Consider the following 20,206-nt stretch of genomic DNA (forward strand, 5'->3'; position numbering starts at 1 on the left):
GGAGAAGAAATGTGATACCCTCTGCTTCAAGCCTAACCCAGGAAAAACATTTTGCATTTTTGTTTGGTTTTGTTTGTGGGGTTGGTTTGTTTGTTTTTACTGTTGGCAATGTTTTCTACAAACAAAACAAATGCTTACCTGGATCTTATCTGCATGAGAAATTCTCAGCGCTTTTATTGGCCTGAATCACTTAACTGGCCCCATGTTTGCAGCATGCTGAGCTGGCTTTGCAGAGGCTGAAGAGATTTGGAGCCTGTGCTGCTGCACTGATATGTCACTTTATCTGTCAGCCAGGAGTCTCTTCTGTGCTCTTTGTATACACATGCCCATGCTGGCCAGATGGTGCTGGATTTGGGTGCCATCCAAAGCGGCGCATTAGAAAGGCCAGGTTATGTGTCATATTTCAAAAGCCAAGAAGTGCTGCCAGCTCTGCTCCTCTGGTAACAAACAGCTTGACTTAATATATTGATCATGTTGTCCTTGCTATTCTCAAGCTGATTTCATCTAAGACACTCAAAGGGATATAAGGTTGAAGCTGTACAGATACCACCTGTTGCCCACTCTGTAGCTAATATCTGCATTTGCACATGATGTGTGTCCTAGAAAAATCTTTCTACCATCACCATGAAACCCTTCCCAGTGCCAGAAGGAGATTTTGACAGTGTTTGACTGCTGGTTCTCCTGCAGCACAGTATGATTGGGAGCTGGGAGATGTGGATTTGCCAGAGAACTGATGTTTGATTTAGGGCGAGCTGCTTTGCATTTGTTAATTTCTCATTCTATAAAAATAGAGGTCAAAATGCTGATTCCCTTTGTGTTGTGCTTTAATAAATGCTAATGAGAAAAGCTTGATAAAGGCCAAATTGTTATGTTGTTTATAAATTATGGAAGAACTTTCCCTCACCTTCTCGGCCTGCTTTTTTTTTTTTTTTTTCCTAGAGGCAGACTTTTGCTAATGGGATGTGAAAGCCACAAACCCCATCTGTATCAATAAGCGAGTCATGTGAGGAGAGAGATGGGGAATTAAGTGCCATTAAGCACGTGTTAATTAACGTGGCCCTGCACTCCCCGGGTTGTTGCCTTCTGTGGGATGGGTGCACACTGAAGCCGGTCTTTCTGGTTTTTAAAGCCTTTATATTGTCAGCCCGGATCTGTAAGGTTTAAGAACACACTGGCCTCTGATATCTTTGGAAAAAGAGTGCTGGTGTCTCGGTCACCTGCTTTTACAGATTCTGCTGAAAGCTGAGAACTGATGCTTACAATTTTGCTCGGTCACAGTGGGGAACTTGGGAAATCCAGATCCTTCCCTGGAAACAAATACCTCAAAACCCCTGTGTTTTTAAACCCCTTTCTGCTTTAGTGAGCGCTTCTGTTCTGATGTGTGAAATTACCCCTTGTGCCCTTCTATCAGCTTTTTGAAATGGAGTACTCTCGATATTATCTTTTTATCAGCAGTTTTTACTATCGCAGGGCTGCCTGAATTCCTTGACAGGAGCTGCTTTGCACACAAAAGCGAGATTATCAAAGGCTCGGGAGGGACGCTGTGACCCGTCGGGTGCCGGGTTTGGGAACAGCGCTGAGGCTCTGGGGGGGCAGAGCTGGGGCATTCTGCAGACATCCCCTGGCACTCGGTCTCTTAGCAACAGATGGAGGTGGCACAGGGGACAGTGGCCTGCTGCACCCCAGCATCTCCCTGCTCTGCTGCCCGGGGTCTCCTCAGCTCATGCCCGAAGTGCTGCTGCCCGGCTGTGATGTGCTGTGGGTGGGCACCAGGAGTCCCCTGGGTTACACCTGTGGTGGAGATCAGAGCTTTGTTAACAAACTGGAATTGCAAATTGCTTTTACAGATCTTTGTCGTCTTGAAATTTCTTTGTGTCGTTGCACGTTTGAGTTGTGCTGCAGCTTTTACCTGATTTTATGAGAATTTTGTAAAACAGACCAAATATCTCACATGTGAAGTGTGCTTGTTCTCTGTTGCTTGTGCTGTTGTGTGTATGTGTACGATATAATTGCCATGTGAGCTTTTCTGGTTATCTACATAAAGGAGCAGAGAGCTGGTGGAGATGTCAGCTGTGATGTGGGTTATTAAGAACTACAAGACAGAAGTAATCACAAGAAACCCTGCTTCCACACAGGCTGTTCCCCAGACTCTCTGGTTGCATCTGTTCCATCTTAACCCTTCTCACATTGGCTGGGTTTTTTGGTTCTTGCCAAAGGGTTATGCCTGTTTGGAGAAATAAATGCTCTGTGCTGGATCTGTATTTCTCACTCTTTGATGTTTGCTGTTGACAAGGTGCTGTGAGCAGTAAATGAGAGGCAAAGTTGAACTCTCAGAGATGTACAAGATGTTCAAGTGCTCTCAGCTGAGTGGGTCAGCAGGGATGAAAGTTGCTGCTCTGTATCATGTTTTATTCCCTATTGTGCTCAAAGTTGAGGGCTACCAGCAAATGGAAAACTTTGCATGAATGCCCCTTTTTCTAATCTCTGACTGGCAAAATCTTGTTCCTGTAAGGAAGAGAAATGTCCTACAAGCCACCCAGCCAGCCTTCAGGTTTGGGTCTGGGAAGTGCAGACAGGCGTTTCTGTATCTGAAAGCTAAACATTAAGAGAAATGTATAATTTAGCATGGGAATTGAGGAAGTGGTTGCAAAGAGACAGAGCTTAGCAGCTCTTGACTGGTAGAAGACTGAGGTCCTGTAAACATGATTGAAAGAGAGTGTGTCAAAGCCAGTGAAAGCAAGGAGCACTGGCTCTGGGGTTGGTCAGTGGCAGAGCTGCTCTGCCGAGCTCTGTCCTGGCAGCTCTGCCTGCCCCAGGCCGTGCTTGGATGAGTGGATCACATCACTCCCATCCTGCACGTGTTCTCCTCCCTGCAGCTTGCTCTGTGTGTTCTTCTATGCTTTAATTGTCTGCTGTCCTCGTTGGGTGTTTGCTTGCTCACTTCTTCCTTCGTGGTGAGTGAGACTCACCAGGTGAAGTACAGAGGCTCCTTTTCCTCAGGAACAGTAATGCATGTGTTGATTTATCTGTTCCTTCTTGTATAGCTGGTTGCAAGCTGATGTACCCAGGATCTGGTGGTGTCATTTGTCAGTCTCTCACAAGTCTCTCTTCCCATTAGCACTGCACTTGCCCTCCGTTTCTTGCTTTCAATTTCATGTCCCAGAGGAAACCGGGCTGGAAATGAGAATGAAATATGGGTTTCCGTCTTAAAAAGAAAATAAACCAAACCTTAAGGGCTTCCTATTGGAATGTGATGGGATTGGACTCCTATCTCTTCTCCTTTGAAAATCCCAGCTGGAATTACTTAATGTCAAAGCCTGGAATTTCCCAGTGTGAAATTCGTGGCTGGCTAAGGATGCACTGGGGATTAGAGAGACATCACTTTGCCAGGGTAGCGCTGCTGTCACTGCAGGAGACCTCAGTCTCACAAAGGGACATTGCTGGTCCGTCCTGCTTCAAAGCTGAACCTTGGGGATGAGATTCCTCAATTCCCATTGAGGTCACATGCTGTGTGACTGACAGCTGGATTGGGGCAGAATAAACCAGAGCCAGTAACACTTTGCACTGCCTGGGAATAGAGGGGGAGAAAATGAGGGAGATGAGCAAAGTATAATCTGCTGATTTTCTTATGTGGTAAGAGGACAGTTTGCTAGTGCACATCCAAAATTTCCCTGGGACAACAGCTGGGTGATTTTGCTCAGTTGGCTGCCTGATAAAAGAGTCAGATGAGATGATTACAATAATTTCATCTGCTCCAAAATTACAGTAAAATAAAAATCTGTTATGGGACCCTGATGTCTTGCAAAGCTTTAGCTTAGATAACATCACTCTCCTTAGGAGAAATCTCTAAGTTTTGGAGGATGTCTTCTCAGTATCAAAGTAGCTGTATGGAGAAAAAAACCCAGCATATTTTAACAGGATACTGGGTAACCATTAAATGCTTTTTTGTCCCCCTGATCAAGGATGAATATTTTAAGTAGGTATCAATGTCTGTATTAGGATCTATAAAGGACTTCAGCAGAACAGAAGCTGGTGGCTGGATGTGCAGTGACTGGTGAGGTGTTAACAAGGTGTTGTTTCTGAGACTCATAAATCAGCAGTGCTTTAGGTGATGGGGAGAGAGAGAACAACAACTCTAAAAGCATAACCTTGCTGGCCTTTTTTTCTAAACTGTTGATCTCTCTATAAAAGAGGATTTGCCCTGCTGTTCTAATAAGAGTGATAATATATGTGTAATTAGAATTTAATAATTATTTGTGTGACTGGATCTACTGCATAAGCTGGTTCAAGTGATTGTGTAACCTTTGCATTGTGTTCATTATCTAATGTTAAAATAACAGCTGGAAGTTGAGAGACTGACATGCAGTTTTAAAATTACAGAGCTTGAAATTGCTGCTGTCTGTAAACATATGAAAATCTATTAATGACCTTTGAGCTCTCTGACTGAAAATGTTTTGTGACATCGAATACATTAAAATTGCCTGCAACTATAGTGTATGTTTCCCATTTCTCAGCAATTGCCCAGGATATAAATGAATGTTTTGCCTCTGCCACGGATATCAGACTATTTGAAACTATTCTAGGAAGCCCTAAGGATATATTGAAACATGTGGCTGCTCATTGTTTGTTCAAGCAAAGCGGAGCTGCTCAGGAGCACACTCAGCCCCTGGGTGTGGGAGAACATCTCTGCTGGCCACGCTGACAGCTGCAGGCCTGCACTGCACAATGCATCTCTGCATTACAGGAGCAGGAGCAGGGCTGGCCAGGGTGGCACAGATGCACTGTCCTGGGATTTTTATTAGCATATGTGACATTTAGAAAGGCATCTCTCTCCTGCTGGAAGTCATCCTACTCAGAGCTTTCCCCTTAGGTTGCAGTAATGTGCTATGGGCAGCTGCTTCTGGAGGAGGCTGCCGTCTACATATTTCTTCTTGTTGAACCATTTGTATTTCTTGTCATTTGTTTCCCAGCCAGAAGAAAACTACCAGAGGACTAATTATTGAATACACATTCTAGAGCTCATGACAGCTGAAGTGAAAATTGTTGCCTACCACTGAGGGCAACTGCAGAGTTGGTAAAAAAATGCCTCTAGTGTCATGGTGTTTAAACATAAATTAATTTATAAGGCAGCCCCAGGGATCAGGCTATGGCTGTTTTTATTTCTGGAGACTCTCACCCCTACAGCAGAGTTGGCAGGAGCGGGTTGCGAGCGCTCGTCTCTGTTGGCGCGGCGCTGGCTTTGCGCAGGCTGTGTCGAACGGCAGAGCTCGCAGCCTGCTCTGCTGGAGCTGAGAGCACTCACCCCGTTCTGCAGCAGCACTGGGAACAGCACCCTGCCTGGAAGGTGGGAATAAAGAGTGTAGGCTGGGAGCAGAGTCTCTGAAATTCTGCAGTTCCTGGTTGGGTGGATGTGTTCGAGGCTGTCGCCGTGTGGGAGATTCGTCTGGAGCTTTCATGCTGTAGGTGCTATGCCTTCAGAGCAGTACATTTTTCATGGCTGTGTTTTAAAAGTATGTCACCATGAAATGAATGTGTGGTGGAATGTTAAAAAATAGAGAAAAACTTTGGATTTAGCGGGTGGAAGCCTTGAATTACTTCAGAAATTAGGCTGAGGTTATTGAAGTCATGGCCAAGCTACCTAAGGTCACAGCTGTATCTCCTCAGTCTGTGTGAAGCTACTCTGTTTGGAGTCAGTACAATCATACTATGGTTGTTGTGTATTTCACACTGTGAAGATCAGAACTTTAAATGCAGGAGTATAGATGGAGGAGAGCAATTTAGGCCCCTGCCTTTGGTAAATGAGCCATGTGTCCAGTCCATCTGCCCAGCCTCAGCTTGGCTCAGCTCCATTTCCAGAGTCCAGCTCATGAAAGCATGACATCCCCCTCAGCAGAGGCACAAGCAGTTGGGCGTTCTCCTTTTGTTTTTAATTTTAAAGAGAGATGTATTTCTAAACATTCCTGTCTACAGTAATAAATAGGCTGGAGGCATTTTTACTCAACATTGTGTTTCTGATTTTATCTGACTAGCTCAGCTGAATATTGGTAATGATGAATGCATCCAGCTGCCGTTCCAGTTTGTGCTGGTAGGATCCTCATGCCTTCTCCTCTGGCAGCTTAGGGGCAGCTGGGGACTGGGGGTTGTGTTACCTTCCTGGCAAGATTGGAAATGAGGGATGAAATGGCCACATCTGGCTTTAAGGAAGGAGCTGCTTCTTCAGCTTGTAATTCTGCCACTTGGTGGGAGCTGTTTGAATTCAAGGAGTGCTTGTTTGAAAAATTGGGGGAAAGGGAAATTAGTTCAGATTGAGTGTTTAAAGGCTGCTCTGTCAAGAAGCGTGTGTTTGCTGGCCATCAGCACTGTGGGCTCAGCAGTGACCTTGGAGATTGCACACTTGAGGAATGTCTTCCCAAAACACAGGACCTGGAGTGTGTGCGCCTGACTGTGTCACTTGCTGGATACCTTTGGAAGTTAGTTGAGATTGCTGGCCCCAGGTCACATTCTTCAGGCTGGGGATGTTTTTGCATAGCCTGTCACTCGTGGGGTGCTGGGCAGTGCGTGCTGCTGCCATTCCTGATGCATCCCTTGGGAAGGAGCTCCTGTGAGGATGGGAGTTTGCAGGCAGGACGTGCTCCGTGCTCAGCATTCACACCTGGCAGTGCAGCCATCCCATCAGCTGGGGAAGGTGCTGTCTGACAGGCACAGGCTTTTTCCAGCTCCTTTGTGCACGACACAAACCAGGCAGGCTGAGCTCCCAGTCTTGGCTGAAAGCAGCTTCAGCCAAAATGTACTTTTTATCTGCAGTGAAAGCTGGGCAGGGTGGCCTGGTGGTGCATGGGCAGCAGCACTTCTCAGCACTCCTGCAGCCTGTAAAAGCTGGGCAGGCTGTGCTTGCAATATGCCTCATTTCATCTACCTGAAAATGGTGCCCCAGCTTCCCTTCAATCATTTAAGCTCCCTTGCTCTCTGACACACTTTCCACTGACAGTAATTCTGTGAGCACTGTCGGGCATTTACTGCCATCACTGGAGGAAATACTGATGGCTTCAAACGGGATCATTTCCTTTCTGATGGACAGCAGGCACCTGTGGGAGTCCTAATAGCTGTGCAGTGTGTGTGAGCAGGCAGGAGGGTGCAGCTCTCTGCAGTGAGGTGCCTGCAGGCTCTGAGGAGGAAATTGCAGGAGAGGGAGAAAGGCTGGCTGCCTGTGGAGCTCTGGAGTGCAGCTCCAAATGAGAGATTTTGTGTTTCCACCTCCCCCATGGGTGATGGGGGAGCAGGGCTTACACCAAAAACGTGGACAACAACATATGCTTGCGTTCCTGCGGATTTCCTCGGCCTCTTGCCAAAGTGAAGGTGTTTGCTGTGTGCATTCTTGCTTTTATTGTCCCCTAAATGTTAAACACTCTGTTTCCAGGTACTTCCTGCTACTGTGGGGGGAGAGGACTGGGTTTTTCCTCGAGTAATTGAAAAGGGAGGGAACACTATCACCCCCTTTCTCCCCAGTTTTTAACAACAATTACTGCTCAGCACTATGTCATTATTTATTCAGGTCTCGTGCAAGCAAAAAGAGCAATCAAATCCTCGTAAATTCAGTGTGGATTGAAATGCATTTCAGTATGCTTCACATAAAAGAATAGTGAACTGACCTTACTTTTTGTAATTTTTGACTCTGTTTAGTTGAAGTAACATTTGTCCAAGCTTTCTCTAGTTGGTACTGTGTCTTTGAGGTCCTAGAAGCAAAGGTCTTAATTCTTGGGAGACATAACAAGTGGGTGTTCAGCAGAGTATGGCAGCTTGCTCTTCAGCTATTCATAGGTGACAGGAACGTAGCCTCTGGTAATAAATTTGAGTGTTTCAATTACAGTAAGTTTCTTGGTTCATCCACTTGTATTTTTAAGTTAAATCATGTATCATAAACCTGCAAACCAGTGTCAGCTTCAAATGTCTTAACATTTCCAAATCTGTCTTGTCAAAAAGTCATCTTATTCTTGAGCTGAACATGTGACAGGGTCAGAGCAAATGTGATGCATTTTAAAAAGCAGGACCCGAACTCATCTGGAATATGTCAGCTGTGAAAGGAGAATTGCAGTCCAAGGTTAAACAAGCAAGGATTTCATTTGCAATCATTTTAATTGATATTGATTGCGCTGCTTGAATGTCGGGTCAAAGCAAGAAAGTCACTTCAGATCTAGACGGTTGTTTCTGCTTTTTTAAAACAGCTTTAGTGCCTTTGGCTGAGAGGCTGGGGGGCTTGAGTTTTATTTGCAGTGAAGTTTGCAGTGGGGGAGAAGAGAGGGCTGGAAAGTAAAACAAACAAGTGTGTGTTATATTACAGGAGCAGTGAGAACTTCCCCATCAGTGGAACCTGAGCTGTCTGGCTGGACATGCCAGCAGCTCCTTTCCAAAGTGCCCTGGGCTCTGGGAGAGTGAATCCCTCCTGCCATGGGGAGCTTCCAGCAGTGCTGAGCTGTGGGCCAGCCCTCCTTCCACACGCCTGCCCCTGCCAGCAAACTCTGCCCCACAGCTGTGCCCCAGGCTTTTCCTCTCCCGGTGTTAGCTGTGCTGCTCGTTTTCCAGGGCTCCAGTTGTGCTTGCTGCCTGTTCACCATGCTGAATTCAAATTCAGTCACCTTGGCGTGGTCCTACCACATGCCCTTCAGTGGTCCTCTTTTATCTCTTTTCTCTTTCCTTGTTATTCACCTAATTTCATTTGCCTGTTGGCTGTTCATCTCTTCTTGTGCTGGCTCCTGTTCTTGCAGTGGTTTCTCTCTCCCTATAGACCTGTCTTCAAATCCATTCTTTAAAGTTAGTCTTTCATATACATTTCTCATGTATATCTCCAATATTATCTTGCCATTTGAATTGCTGTCTCCTGTGTCCCCTTTATGGAAATAAATGAACAGTAGTCTTGTCTTAGTAGTGGTCCTGTCTGTATTTGTAATGTGCTTTTTCTGCTTAGAAAGCATGAGAACATTGTCAGCAGTTGTTTCTCTGGTGCTGTTCTATAAACTGAGTATCAGGTCAATAGGAATATTTAAAAATTAACCTACTTAGAAATAAATCTGTTTCAGGTCCTTTCTGAGCCAGGATCTCTCCCTGAACTATTAAACAAACATTTGACAACCCTACTGCTAATTGCACGATAAAGTTGATATAAGGGTAGATGGTTCTCAGATCCTTAGGGGCTTTTCCATTGCAATTTTTTGAGAGAAGAAACACAAAGAAAAATTTTTGGAGGCAGAAACATGGACAAGCAGGGCCAGTTTCAGAGGCAGCAGTGTTTTTTATTCCCTTTGTGTGGCTCCCACCCCTATTTGATGTTCGGTAGGATATTACACATTGCCCAACTTAAGCAATAAGTGCTGCAGTGAAGAGCTGTGGAGAGAGAAGCTGGAGGCTGTTTCCCTTCTGGGAAATGAGCCCATATAATCTCCTGAAGCTGGCAGAGGCAGTGTGGCAGGACTGGAGTGTAACCAGTGCTTGGCTGAGCCCTGTAGTGCCCGATGGGCCCTGGGGACAGGGGATTGTAATGGACTTGATTTTGCACCAGGACTGCATTTCCAACTGATGCTCGAGGGCTAAGGATAGTTATTTTATTATCTGTAGGTGTTATTTTTTACCCTCTGCATCCCAGCAGCATACTCGAGGGTTTTCATCTAGCTGTGTGGGTTTTGGATGTTTTCTTCAGGTTCTTTAAGTGTTCCCTGTGTATGAAAGGTATTGACAGCCGCAGCCTTCCCCTGCACGCTGTCTGAGATCTCAGAGCTGGGTAGATTCAGAGGATTAAGGCTGAGTTTGAGCTGGGCTGAGCAAACAGGCAGTGAGAACTCCAGCCAGTGGATGGCTGTGGGATGTGAGCTGGTGCCAGGCTCCTCCAGGGCTGATCATTATTTCCTGATCAAACAGAAAATGTGGAGTCCATTGTGCAGAAGCCTCTTGCAGTGGCATTTTGTGGGTAAGAACATTCTCATTTCAGAGCTGAGGGCTGTGCACCCACATTGCTCCCAGCTTTGCTTTTAAACTGAGCAGTGTGTACCTTGAGTGTCTTTGGAGATTGCAGCTGTGCCTTGGTGAGAGAAGAAAAATGGCTTTTCAGGAGGGAGTGTTCCAAGTGATTAAGGGTTCCTGCCAGATCTGCTGCAAGCAGAGGTGCAATTGCATAACCAGCTTGGGCTGAATAGTGATGAAAAAAAAATCACAAAGGTTTTCCTCAAAATGTGTTGCAGAGCCTAGGGTTCATAGTGGGGTTGCCAGCCTCTGCCAGGGTCTTTGTCAGTGAATCTTCTCAGCTGCTGGTGTGAGAGGTGTTCCAGGGAAAGCTGGAGGAGGCACCACAGTCCCATTTTCAGGTGGAGTGTTCTTTGGTGTCTGTACAGCCAAACAAACAAATAGGGAGATAGAATCTGTGTGTTTCATGGAGTAACTGCCAGAAAAGAGGCTCTGAAGAAAGGTCTAATTCTTCCTTATCTGTAACCATGCAGCCAATTAGAACCATCTGCACTCCATCTGCAGCCCAGACAGACAAGGGGCTGCAGATGGAGAGGCTGTAGCCTGCCCTGGAAGGTGTCAGAGAAATTCTGAAGTGAGGACAGGTAGGAGACAGTCCTGGAAGCAATGAGTAGTAAGGAACAAAACAGTTTTCTGTATTGTGGAGCAAGATTTAGCAGTCTCGTTTCTGGAGAACGGATCTTCAGCCTTCCCTGGAAAAGGGGATTTGCTGGACCTGTGACAGCAAAGGCAGTCAGGTCTGCAGACTCCTGGGCTGGGCAGAAACCACAAGGCTGATGTGAAGACCTGTCAGATACTGTCACTGTGTGGATCTGCCAGGTTTTACCTGATGTGCAGAGGGTGACAATATCTGCTGCTCTGGGCTGGCCTGGGGGGAAGGCTCTAGTGGGGCAGTTTGTCAGGAGGCCAGTCTCACCTGCAGGCTGGGATTTCTGGACTGAAGTCAGTCAAGGTGCATCAATAAATGTCCACTCGTGTGATGTACTGTATCTTCTGCTTAAATTTTCCAGCGATTGCCTGTGCACAAGCACAGATGCACATCCAAAAATAGAAAGCTCTTGTGCTAAGTGAGGTCCCCAACTTGGAGGTCATAAACTTTAGTAAAAGAGCAATCACTGGAAGGCTCTTTCAGTAGAGCAAATAGAAAGGAAACAAAGGAGGCAAGAACAGAAACCCCATTAGCCCCCTCCTGCTCTCTGCCTGAGGCTGCAGAGGTCTGCATTTAGCAGCCCAGAGAACACCCTGCTGTCACCCTCTGCCAACAAGGGCAGCTGAGCTCAGTGTCCTGCCTTCCCAGGAAAAAGTCCTGTGAGCTGTGTCCTCTGCTGAGAGGAGAGGGAGAAAAAGGACTCTGGAGCAGGTTTTCTTGTCACACAAACAAGAAGGTGGCTTTGTCCCTGTGGCTGCCCAGGTCCCCCTCCACTGTCGCCCTGCTGGAGGCAGGAGCAGCCTCGGCCTTGGGGCTTAATTCAGGGCTGTTTGGAAAGTGCTCGAGATTCTTGGATGGCACTACAAGTGAATGAATTATTTCTTTGGCTTTGATCCAGCTGTAACTGTATTTCATGAATTAATTTTGCTAGTAGCTCAGCGATGAGGCGAGCCTTAAATCTCCAGACAAAATAGGGATGAAAAGCTGCATTTCGAGGTAGGGAATTTTGTAGGATTCAGTAAGGAGAAAAACACAGATTTCCAGGGCAGTTCTGTGGTGAAAGGAATCGTCTGAAAACCTGCAGTGAATGTGCTGTGGGTACCAAGGGAAGACTTTCCCTAAAGCATTAACAAAGGCCCAACCACCACGTGAAACCAGAGTTTAAACCAAAATGATAATTTATTGGCTTTGAAGGCATCCTTAGAAGTGAGTATTGCCCCTCAAGCCAGGAGTGCATGATTTGCTGGTGCTCTCAGGTGGTGGCATTTCCCTGCCCCATCCTCCTTTCTCCCCCATCACGGCTCCCTGTCACCTCATGCAGCATCTTCCTTGCACCTGCTGTCACATCACAGGCTGCATCTGGCTTTGTGAAGAAGTGCACGTTTGTGGTTTTCCTATTTCTAATGTTTTGCTGAATGTCAGCTAGCAGATATCGTTTCCACGTGACAAGGTTTTGATTAGTTACTGAAGATTAGCATTTTGATTTTTATCTCAGTAGCTTCCCAGTAACCAGCACAATATGACCTTCTTCAATTGGCATCTTAAACTGCTGCTTTAAAGTGTTATCTTTAACCTAAAAACCAAACTGAGCAGCTAAATACTGATTTATATTCCTTTATCATTCATGGAGAATAATGCCAGACAGGTATTTTCCTTACTCTTTTCCTAGTAATGGCCTTAGCAAGCTGAGGTGTGTTCTGTGCCTCCAAGACAATGCTGGTTATTTTAATTTTGGTGGAAGAGTTGTTTCTTTGGGGCTTTTGCAAATAGATATATCTGTGTGTGCTCCAAGAGGAGCCTCCTGCCCCACAGGACTCCTGTGCCAGGTGTACAGAGGCTGGGTGCTGGCAGATTGTCTGGGAGCCTGGGCTGCAATTGGAGACAGCTGTATTTTATTGCCTGGGTTCTAATTTCAGTGTGTCTGTGACCCTAAAGTGCCAGTGCATCCTCTCACTTCCCAGGGAAGGGTAACTTTAAACAAGTGAGTGATTTGGAGTGGAATCAGCATGTTGCACACTGAGGCAGTCAATTCACTAATTAAAGGAGAGGGGGAGGAAGTAATCTGGAGCAATCAGCAGGGCATTTCATTCCAGTTCCTAATTTTCTTTTTTTTGTTGGGCTTCAGTTTTTGAGAGACTAGAGAGCTAATGATTTTCATGAGCTCTTTTGCAGTACTGAAGGTGTGTGCATTGATGTGAGCAGTTGTACTGTGATCTCCATTCATGTAAGCTACAAATACCTGTCATGTATCTGCTTGAGTCAAAAGTGAGGCATTTAGCAAAATATCTGTGGCTACATTTTGGCATAGTAAGCAGTGCTTTTAGGGTATTACAAAAATAATTGAAATAGATTTCCTGCAAAGCATTCCCGTAAGAATTCAGTTTTTATTCTTGAGTAGTTAATAAAAGACATAAGGTAAAATCGTATCTGGCTGCAGTGACCCAATGTCACAGTGATTTGGCAGATTATTTCTTCAACTCCTGTTCCACACGGTGTGTGGAGAGAGTTTGGTGCAGTGGCACTGGGAGTTCAGCTTCCAGTGCTCAGAGTTGCCAGGGATAGCAGGAGTGATTCCCTTCTCTGATCTCACTTGCAGTGTTAATCACTGTGACATGACATTCCTGCTTTTAAACTGTGCTTAGATTGTGTGTTACAGCCTGGTTCAGGGCAGACACTTCACACTTAGAAGTGTTCAACCTCTGTTGTGTGTTTGGATCCCATTGATCTCTCTGGCTCAGGGAATTCGAGGTAGGGCTTTAGAAGTGCCTTTCTCCATATGAATGCTGCTGTGAATCAGAGACTGTCAGCCCCAAGGGGGGTCTGCTACGTTTAGTTCTCAGATCAGAAACAAAATAAAAGCCACCTTTGTTTCAGTTGAGCAGTTTAAGGCTTCCCTTCAGGATGCTGATTTGCTCATGTGCTGTTGATGTATGGTTTCGGAATTAATCTGAAGTGAGCTCATTTTCATACCCAGTTCCAGCATCACTGAAATTAATCAAACACATAGAGAATATTCATCCTAATCTAATCTAAAATTACTGTTTACGTTGTGCACGCCTAATTGTCCATCTTAAGTTGTCTCTGGAAAGATACATGGTGTCTTGTTTGTGTTTTTATTCAATATTTATACAGCTTAATGCTTAAAGGCAGCCACAAAGAACTTACCATTCTCTTTTTTAATCTCCTTTACAGAAGGACATGTCACTAAAGCCTCAGGAGCGGAAGGAGAAATGGGAGAGGCATCCAGGCAAGAAACCTAGAGAATCTGAGAACTGTGTATCTGCTGAGCCAAGTGAAAATGGCCATAACAATGATGCGGGGAGCTCCGAGAGAGAGGCAGAAAGAGGCAAGGAACGGATGAAGAAGAAACTCCCCTTGAAGCTGTCCAAGCAGGTAGGGAAATGCTTCTCATCCGAAGCCACTGTCGCAGCATTGGCTGCTGTCAAATGCTGGCCTTGCTGGTGGGTGAGGCTGTCCATTAAATGACCTTTGCTGGTGAAAACAATGCTTCTTAGAGGAGCTGTGGCCAAGTGCAAAAATCCTGTGTTCACCATAAGGTGAAGTGGAAGCCAGGTGTGCTGAGTAATGCAGGAAGGAAGGAGCAGACCTGCCTCGTGTCCTGAGCTTTGAGACAGTGCAGAGATTCATACGGTAGATTTGTGGCCCCTGTGGTCTTGAACACAAGTAGAAATCACCCATCACATCATAACCTCCTTTGGAGGATTTGTGGTGGGCAGTGTGCACCTGGAAGTTGCAAACTTCTACGTCCATCTCGTGACTTGAGTTTCACTTAGCCCCAGAACAGAGTGTTGAGGGTGAGAGACTATTCAAGTATTTTAGAAGTGGAAAGTCATTTTGCAGTAAGTTGTGCTCTGCGCAGTCTTTCCTGTGTACCCTCCTAAAACGTGGTAGAGCATTACTGAATGAAGAGCTGTCACGCTGGAGGGAATTATCCCAGAGACTCCACAGTGTGTACAGAGGGGCAGGTGACAAAGCAAAGGCGCTGTGGCTGGCAGGCTCTTTATCACTGAGCTGCTGCCCAGCAGGGAGCTTTGTTAGTGACTCAGTGTGCATTCATGGCTTGGCAATCCCCATGGCACAGCAGCATCTCTCTGTGGACGCTTTCCCAGTTGTCCTTAACGGGGTGCCAAGTGGCAGCCAGTGGGAACACCGGTGTACTTGACCTTCCAGTGTTTGTTCCAAGCTAAGAAACACACTGAGATGAAAAAGTGGGTTTTATTCTCCATTTCTCCTGCAGAAAAAGAGCTGCTTAACTCAAGCCACCTTCTGTTCCATGAAACTAATCCTGTGTGTGTGCCAGACAGCCAAAGATTGAATTGTCCAGTTACTGGAAATGTTTTTTCAGACTTGCAATACTTTAACATTTAAAAAGATGCTGAAGGTTATGTCGTGTAACCCTCCACTATAACTTCTCCACCACATACTCTTTTGTGTTTCACCATATTGATTTAGAAGGACCCATCACATTTTAAGTTAGAAATTCTCATGGTCTGGTGAAAGTTGTTTCTTCAGTTCTAAAATTACAGTGCAGGAAATCCAGTGCATCGCAGGGATTTGCATAGTCGTGGATGTGTGAGACAGTGGGGAGGTTCCCTCTTCCTGCACCAGGAAAGGTTGTTAACAGTGCCATCTTCTACATGAAATTTAAAACTCAGTTTCACATAGTTGTGTCCACTAGGGACTTCATGGCGCTTCCACAGAAGCCTCTGGGGTAAGAGATGTTGTTGCACTGGCAGACTCTGATTTCTCTTGTACTCTGCTGCCTTAGTTTACCAAATATTTAGTTTATTGGTATTTCAGCTTTGAAAAATGAGGACGTTTTAACTTCTTTCTTCTGAGTAGTATTTGGCTGCCATCAGTGATTAAATAGGGGATTTGCTGCCACATTCATAAAAATCTGAATTCAACTTCCATTGTTTATTTTTTTCAACCTTTGAGGATAAGTAACAAACTCGAAAAAGAGTGAGGAGCTTGCACAAAGAGTATAAAAGAAAACCTGTGATGAGTGACTCATTAATACATGGTGCATTTTTACATAAGTCACTTCGAATTCCTCTCTTGCTGGAAAGGGAGGTTTTTTAAATACCTGCTATTATCCTAGCTGATACAGTTGTGAAAACCAGACAAGTTTGGAGGTCTGTAAGGTTGATGAAAGTAGCAGCAAAATCTAAGCTACACAGACTAGGCTATTCTTAGTTCAAACTCATTATGCAAATGATACAGACAAGTTCAATAATTTTTACTTCTTTTTAGGAACCACAAGGTTCACACCTAGAATTTTGGCATTTCCTGCCAAGCTGTCTAGACAAATTGGCTGTAATATTAAGTTTCCTGGAATTTGGGGGGAGATTTTTGCATCTCAGGATTATTAAACATAGATTTATACCTAATTTGGATAGCTTACTGTAATTAATGCTAATTATATTGAGATGTTGCTTAGAAATTACTGTTCAATTTGAAGCTTTCCTTCTACTCTCATCCCTTCTCTTCACAATGCTACTGAATTGTCATCTTTTCCATTCAGCCTCCTCTAATAAATCAAATTGGGCATTATAATTATGGCATTCTGCTAATCCTTGTAGAGAGGTGTAAAGTGGTAAGCTGATTTCAGTGCCAGGTTGTCTGCTTTGTTTAGAAAATTAGATTTATACTTCACTCCATTTGACAAAGCTTCCAGATTGCTATCGCTCCTGAATATTTGGTTGCTCTGTACCTCGGGCTATGGGGAGAGGGCTGCAAGAACCAATCTGTCCTTTCCAGCCTATTACTCCCAACTGTGTATGAAAATCATTCAAACACATTTATCTCTTGCTGTAACTAAGCAGAGGGAGAAAAAGGCATTTCAAACAGTCTAGGTCCTTTTGTCTAAGATTTGTCAGAGTTTGGGGCTGCTCTCAACACATCTACACAGGAAAGGTGCTGGCTTGAAAGTGCTGTTCTACAGTGGGGAATCAACAAAAGCTCTTGCAGTTGTCAGGATCATGTGGAGGAGTGAGAAAGTGTTTAAAGCTGTATTTTGGTGTAGCCAGAGTGGCCTGCAGTAAATCCAGCCCCTCTGGAAGGCTGGGACTGCCTCCAGCACAGGAGCATTCCTTGCAGGTTGAGTCATTGCCTTTTCAAAAGGCCACATCCAAAGCTAACCCAGGGGTTGGGGGAAAGGAATCCCCACCACACCTGCAGACAGTGGTGCTGGGGGATGGCAGCCCATCACCTCTCAAAGGGATTTATAGGGTCAGATGGATAATTTGATTAGATTAGGTAAGGGGTACATATAAGATGAAACCACTTAGTTCCAGTGCTCCCTTATGCATCCTGTGTCATTCTTCTGGTTTTTGGAGAGTCACTCTTTGAAGTTTGAGTCAGTCTTTGATTAACTTTAGCTGAGCTGTTGTTCTCTTTTCTGGTTTCATTTTCGGAGTTGCTTATTCCTCTGAATGTCTGAGCACCGTGGATGTAGAACAGTTGGCGTTTTGGGTTTTTTTTTCCTTTTTTCTGGGCTTTAGGACCCATTGCCCTTTCTGTACAATGACCACCTTCTGAAAAGAGTTGGGGCTAATGGGAAAGAGCCGCTGGTATTTCCAGCTAGCTTAACCTCAAGCTCTCTGTTTAGTCAGCTTGCGAGCATCACGGTGTGTTGAATATATTTAGATGTTAAATGCGGCTGTAATAACACAGTGTTCTGCAAATAGTCATTTGTCACGAAGATTAGTGTCTTACACCTCCTCCTTCCTTTTCTCACCCACTGTTTAAATCACCCGAGATGAGGGAGAGTCTTGGAGAAACTGAGGAGAACGGGGTGGTGCAGCACATACTCAGTGCTCATAAATAGCGTGCTGGGTTTGGAGCCTGCGAGGAGAGGGCAGGGGAGATGACACGGTGGTGCTGCTCCGGAGGAGTGACATCTCTGTGACTTCAGCAGAGCCTCCTGGAGGGAGGGAAAGCACAGCTAATTCCCGGGTCTCATTCTGTGCCCAGCTAATTCCCGGGTCTCATTCTGTGCCCAGCTAATTCCCGGGTCTCATTCTGTGCCCAGCCTTCCCCAAACTGCTGAGCGCTGCCGGTGCCTCATGCTGGACTGGAACTGCTAAATTGCATTCACAAGTTTGATTACCCATTCATGTGGTTTCTCTGTGATGCTCATCATCTCGTTATCCAACATTCATTAATGGATGTAACACCCTCCCTGCCCCTCAGGAGGGCTGTGCTCTGGGATACTGCTGATCTGGGCCAAAGGTGATACACGAAGTCATTTTTTCCATCCAGGATGCATGTGGTTTCTTCTGATGTCTAGGTGAAAATTGATAGCTCCTTTTCAAACCATTTACATACCCTTGGCCCCATTTGTGTGTGGTGGTGGTACTGAAGGGCTGTGGGGCCTTTTCCAAGACAGAGAGAAATGGTCTAGAAACTCGTCTGGATAATGAAATACTGTGGAAAATTTCCCTTGGCATCATATTGCTCGTGCTGACAGTTGGGCAATAGGACCATGCAGCTGCTTGAGTTTTCCTTGTATTTTTCAGATAATGATAAATAGTATTCATCATGCTTGGATTTGAAGCCACTGGTGGGCTGGAGGCAGTGTGTGCTTAGTGGTGCACAGTTCAGAGACTGAAATGTCCCTTCCTTAGCTGAGGTTCAGCAGCCATGTAGGAGAGCGAGTCTGAAAAATAACCTTTGGAGTCTTTGTCTTTAGCCAGAGGACATGGATATGCCTGTTCTTCCATGTCTTAATAATGCAGCATTTGGCTGAATTGTGTCTGAGAGATATAGCAGTGACTTACTCTGTTACCTTCAGTGTCTCAAGCTACTAAAACCCAATGAGTTCTAGGCAGATAGCTTAGAGGAAAAGGAAAAAGAAGAAAGGTTGCCTTTAATGTGGGTTTTGGGGATTGGTTTGGTTTGGTGTGTGCTGCTTTGGTGTTTGCGTTTCACTGCTTTTGAACGCTGAAATTATACAAACTAGTTTCTTTTTGTTTCTAATTGATGTTACCCTTTTCTGTTAGCAGATACTGTTATGTAAACGTTCTTTGAAACTAAACAACAAAGCAAGAGGAAAAAAGTCCATTTTCTTTTAATCAGCAAAATGTTGCTTAAAAGCAGGATCCATTTCTACCTTTGTAAGTACGAGAAGGTACAATTTGGACACGAAAGCTCTTGCACTGATTTTTTTTTTTTAAAGTAGGCATTTGTGTTTGCTGGGAGAGCAGGGCTGATGGGGTGGTGCCATTACTTATGTGGAGCTCTGTGCAAGAATTTAGCCAGGCTGTCTGGAAGGGAAAGCCGGGCTTTGGCTTCCCCCAGAGCTCTGGTTCCATCCAGATAGGACGCGGCTGGCAGTGGAGGTCACCGGGCTTGGCGAGCTCCACCAAAGCCTTCCCAAACTTCTCCCTCCTAAACTCAGGAGCAGCCTGGCTGGCTGCAAAGCTCCTCATGAGGGTGCAGAGCAGGGTCCTGGCCCCGGGGATTTGGGAGGAGGCCCTTGTTCCAGCTGAGCAGGGCTGCAGGCGCAGCCACAGATGGCCCTGCCCCGCTCTCGCACGCTAATCTGCGGCTGCAGAGGCTGCACAGCTGCCTGGGAACCCTGGGGACAGCAGGGCAGAGCTCTGAAATGGGCAGCACAGCATCCAGGCATTAGGTTTGCTAATCCAAGGCCTAAAATCAGCCTCGTTTCAATCAATAGCAATCTGTTTGCACTGTCAGGAACTAATTTAAAAATCTGCTTTAAGTCCTGGTTAGGCACTTGGTATTCTGTTTTCTGGATCAAAGTAGAGGGAAGCTGTGGGCACAGCACAGCAGCGGCAGGAGGAGGAAAAATCCTTTGTAAATAAAAAGTGGATGTTTATTTCCCAAATGAAACCCTGCTATTACAAAGAAGTGATGTTGTTTTTGCTAAATTTATCCAAGAATTCATCGAGATTCTTGAAATGGCTTCAGAGCCCTCTCTGCAGCAGAGGGAGAACTTTGCAGTTTGTTTAAAATGCTGTACCAACATTAGCCCATTAAAGTCTGCATTACACCTGTGGCACAGGTAACTTCATCATGGGATTGCAGCCACCTTTGGAGAGCTACAGCCCAGCTTCCAGAACAGATTTCTGTAACACACTGCTTCAGGAGCAGTGCAAAACAGTGCCATAAACCCTCTGGGAACTGTGACAGGAGGCGGCCTTTGCTTAAGCCAGAAAAAATGTATTTCAAAACCCTCTGCAGTTCTGGTAGGGAAACACATCGAAGAGATCATGCTTATTAGAATTGTGAGGTGTCCAACTATTTTTAGACTAATGCTGAAGAATGAAACAGAAGCATATGCTGGATTTTACTGCACTGCAAATATTATTTTCTAAACAATGATGTAAAGCATGTTTTGGCTGCTGGAAGTGTGATATGTTAAAGAAGGTGGCTTTGTCTTTTTCACTGAATAGTGAAATGCATGCTTGTCTGGATCAGTGAGTTCTCCTTTTGAAGCTGACCCTCCCTTGCCAGTATTGCTCCATGTGCCCCACTTGTCCCTGTTTTCCTAGAGCTCTT

At 45.3% G+C, this 20,206-nt stretch overlaps 1 protein-coding gene across 20 annotated transcripts in view; it reads left to right on the forward strand.

Moving 5' to 3' along the window:
• Nucleotides 1-20,206, forward strand: part of FBRSL1 (fibrosin like 1) — a 499,827-nt gene that overhangs the window by 120,589 nt on the left and 359,032 nt on the right. For all 20 annotated transcript variants that reach the window (XM_063415667.1, XM_063415668.1, XM_063415674.1 and 17 more), the window contains exon 2: nucleotides 13,853-14,053. In XM_063415667.1, coding sequence (XP_063271737.1) covers nucleotides 13,853-14,053 — 201 coding nt within the window. The remainder of the gene's footprint in view (nucleotides 1-13,852; nucleotides 14,054-20,206) is intronic.

The sequence above is a fragment of the Prinia subflava genome, chromosome 19, assembly GCF_021018805.1.
Source record: "Prinia subflava isolate CZ2003 ecotype Zambia chromosome 19, Cam_Psub_1.2, whole genome shotgun sequence".
Taxonomy (NCBI): domain Eukaryota; kingdom Metazoa; phylum Chordata; class Aves; order Passeriformes; family Cisticolidae; genus Prinia; species Prinia subflava.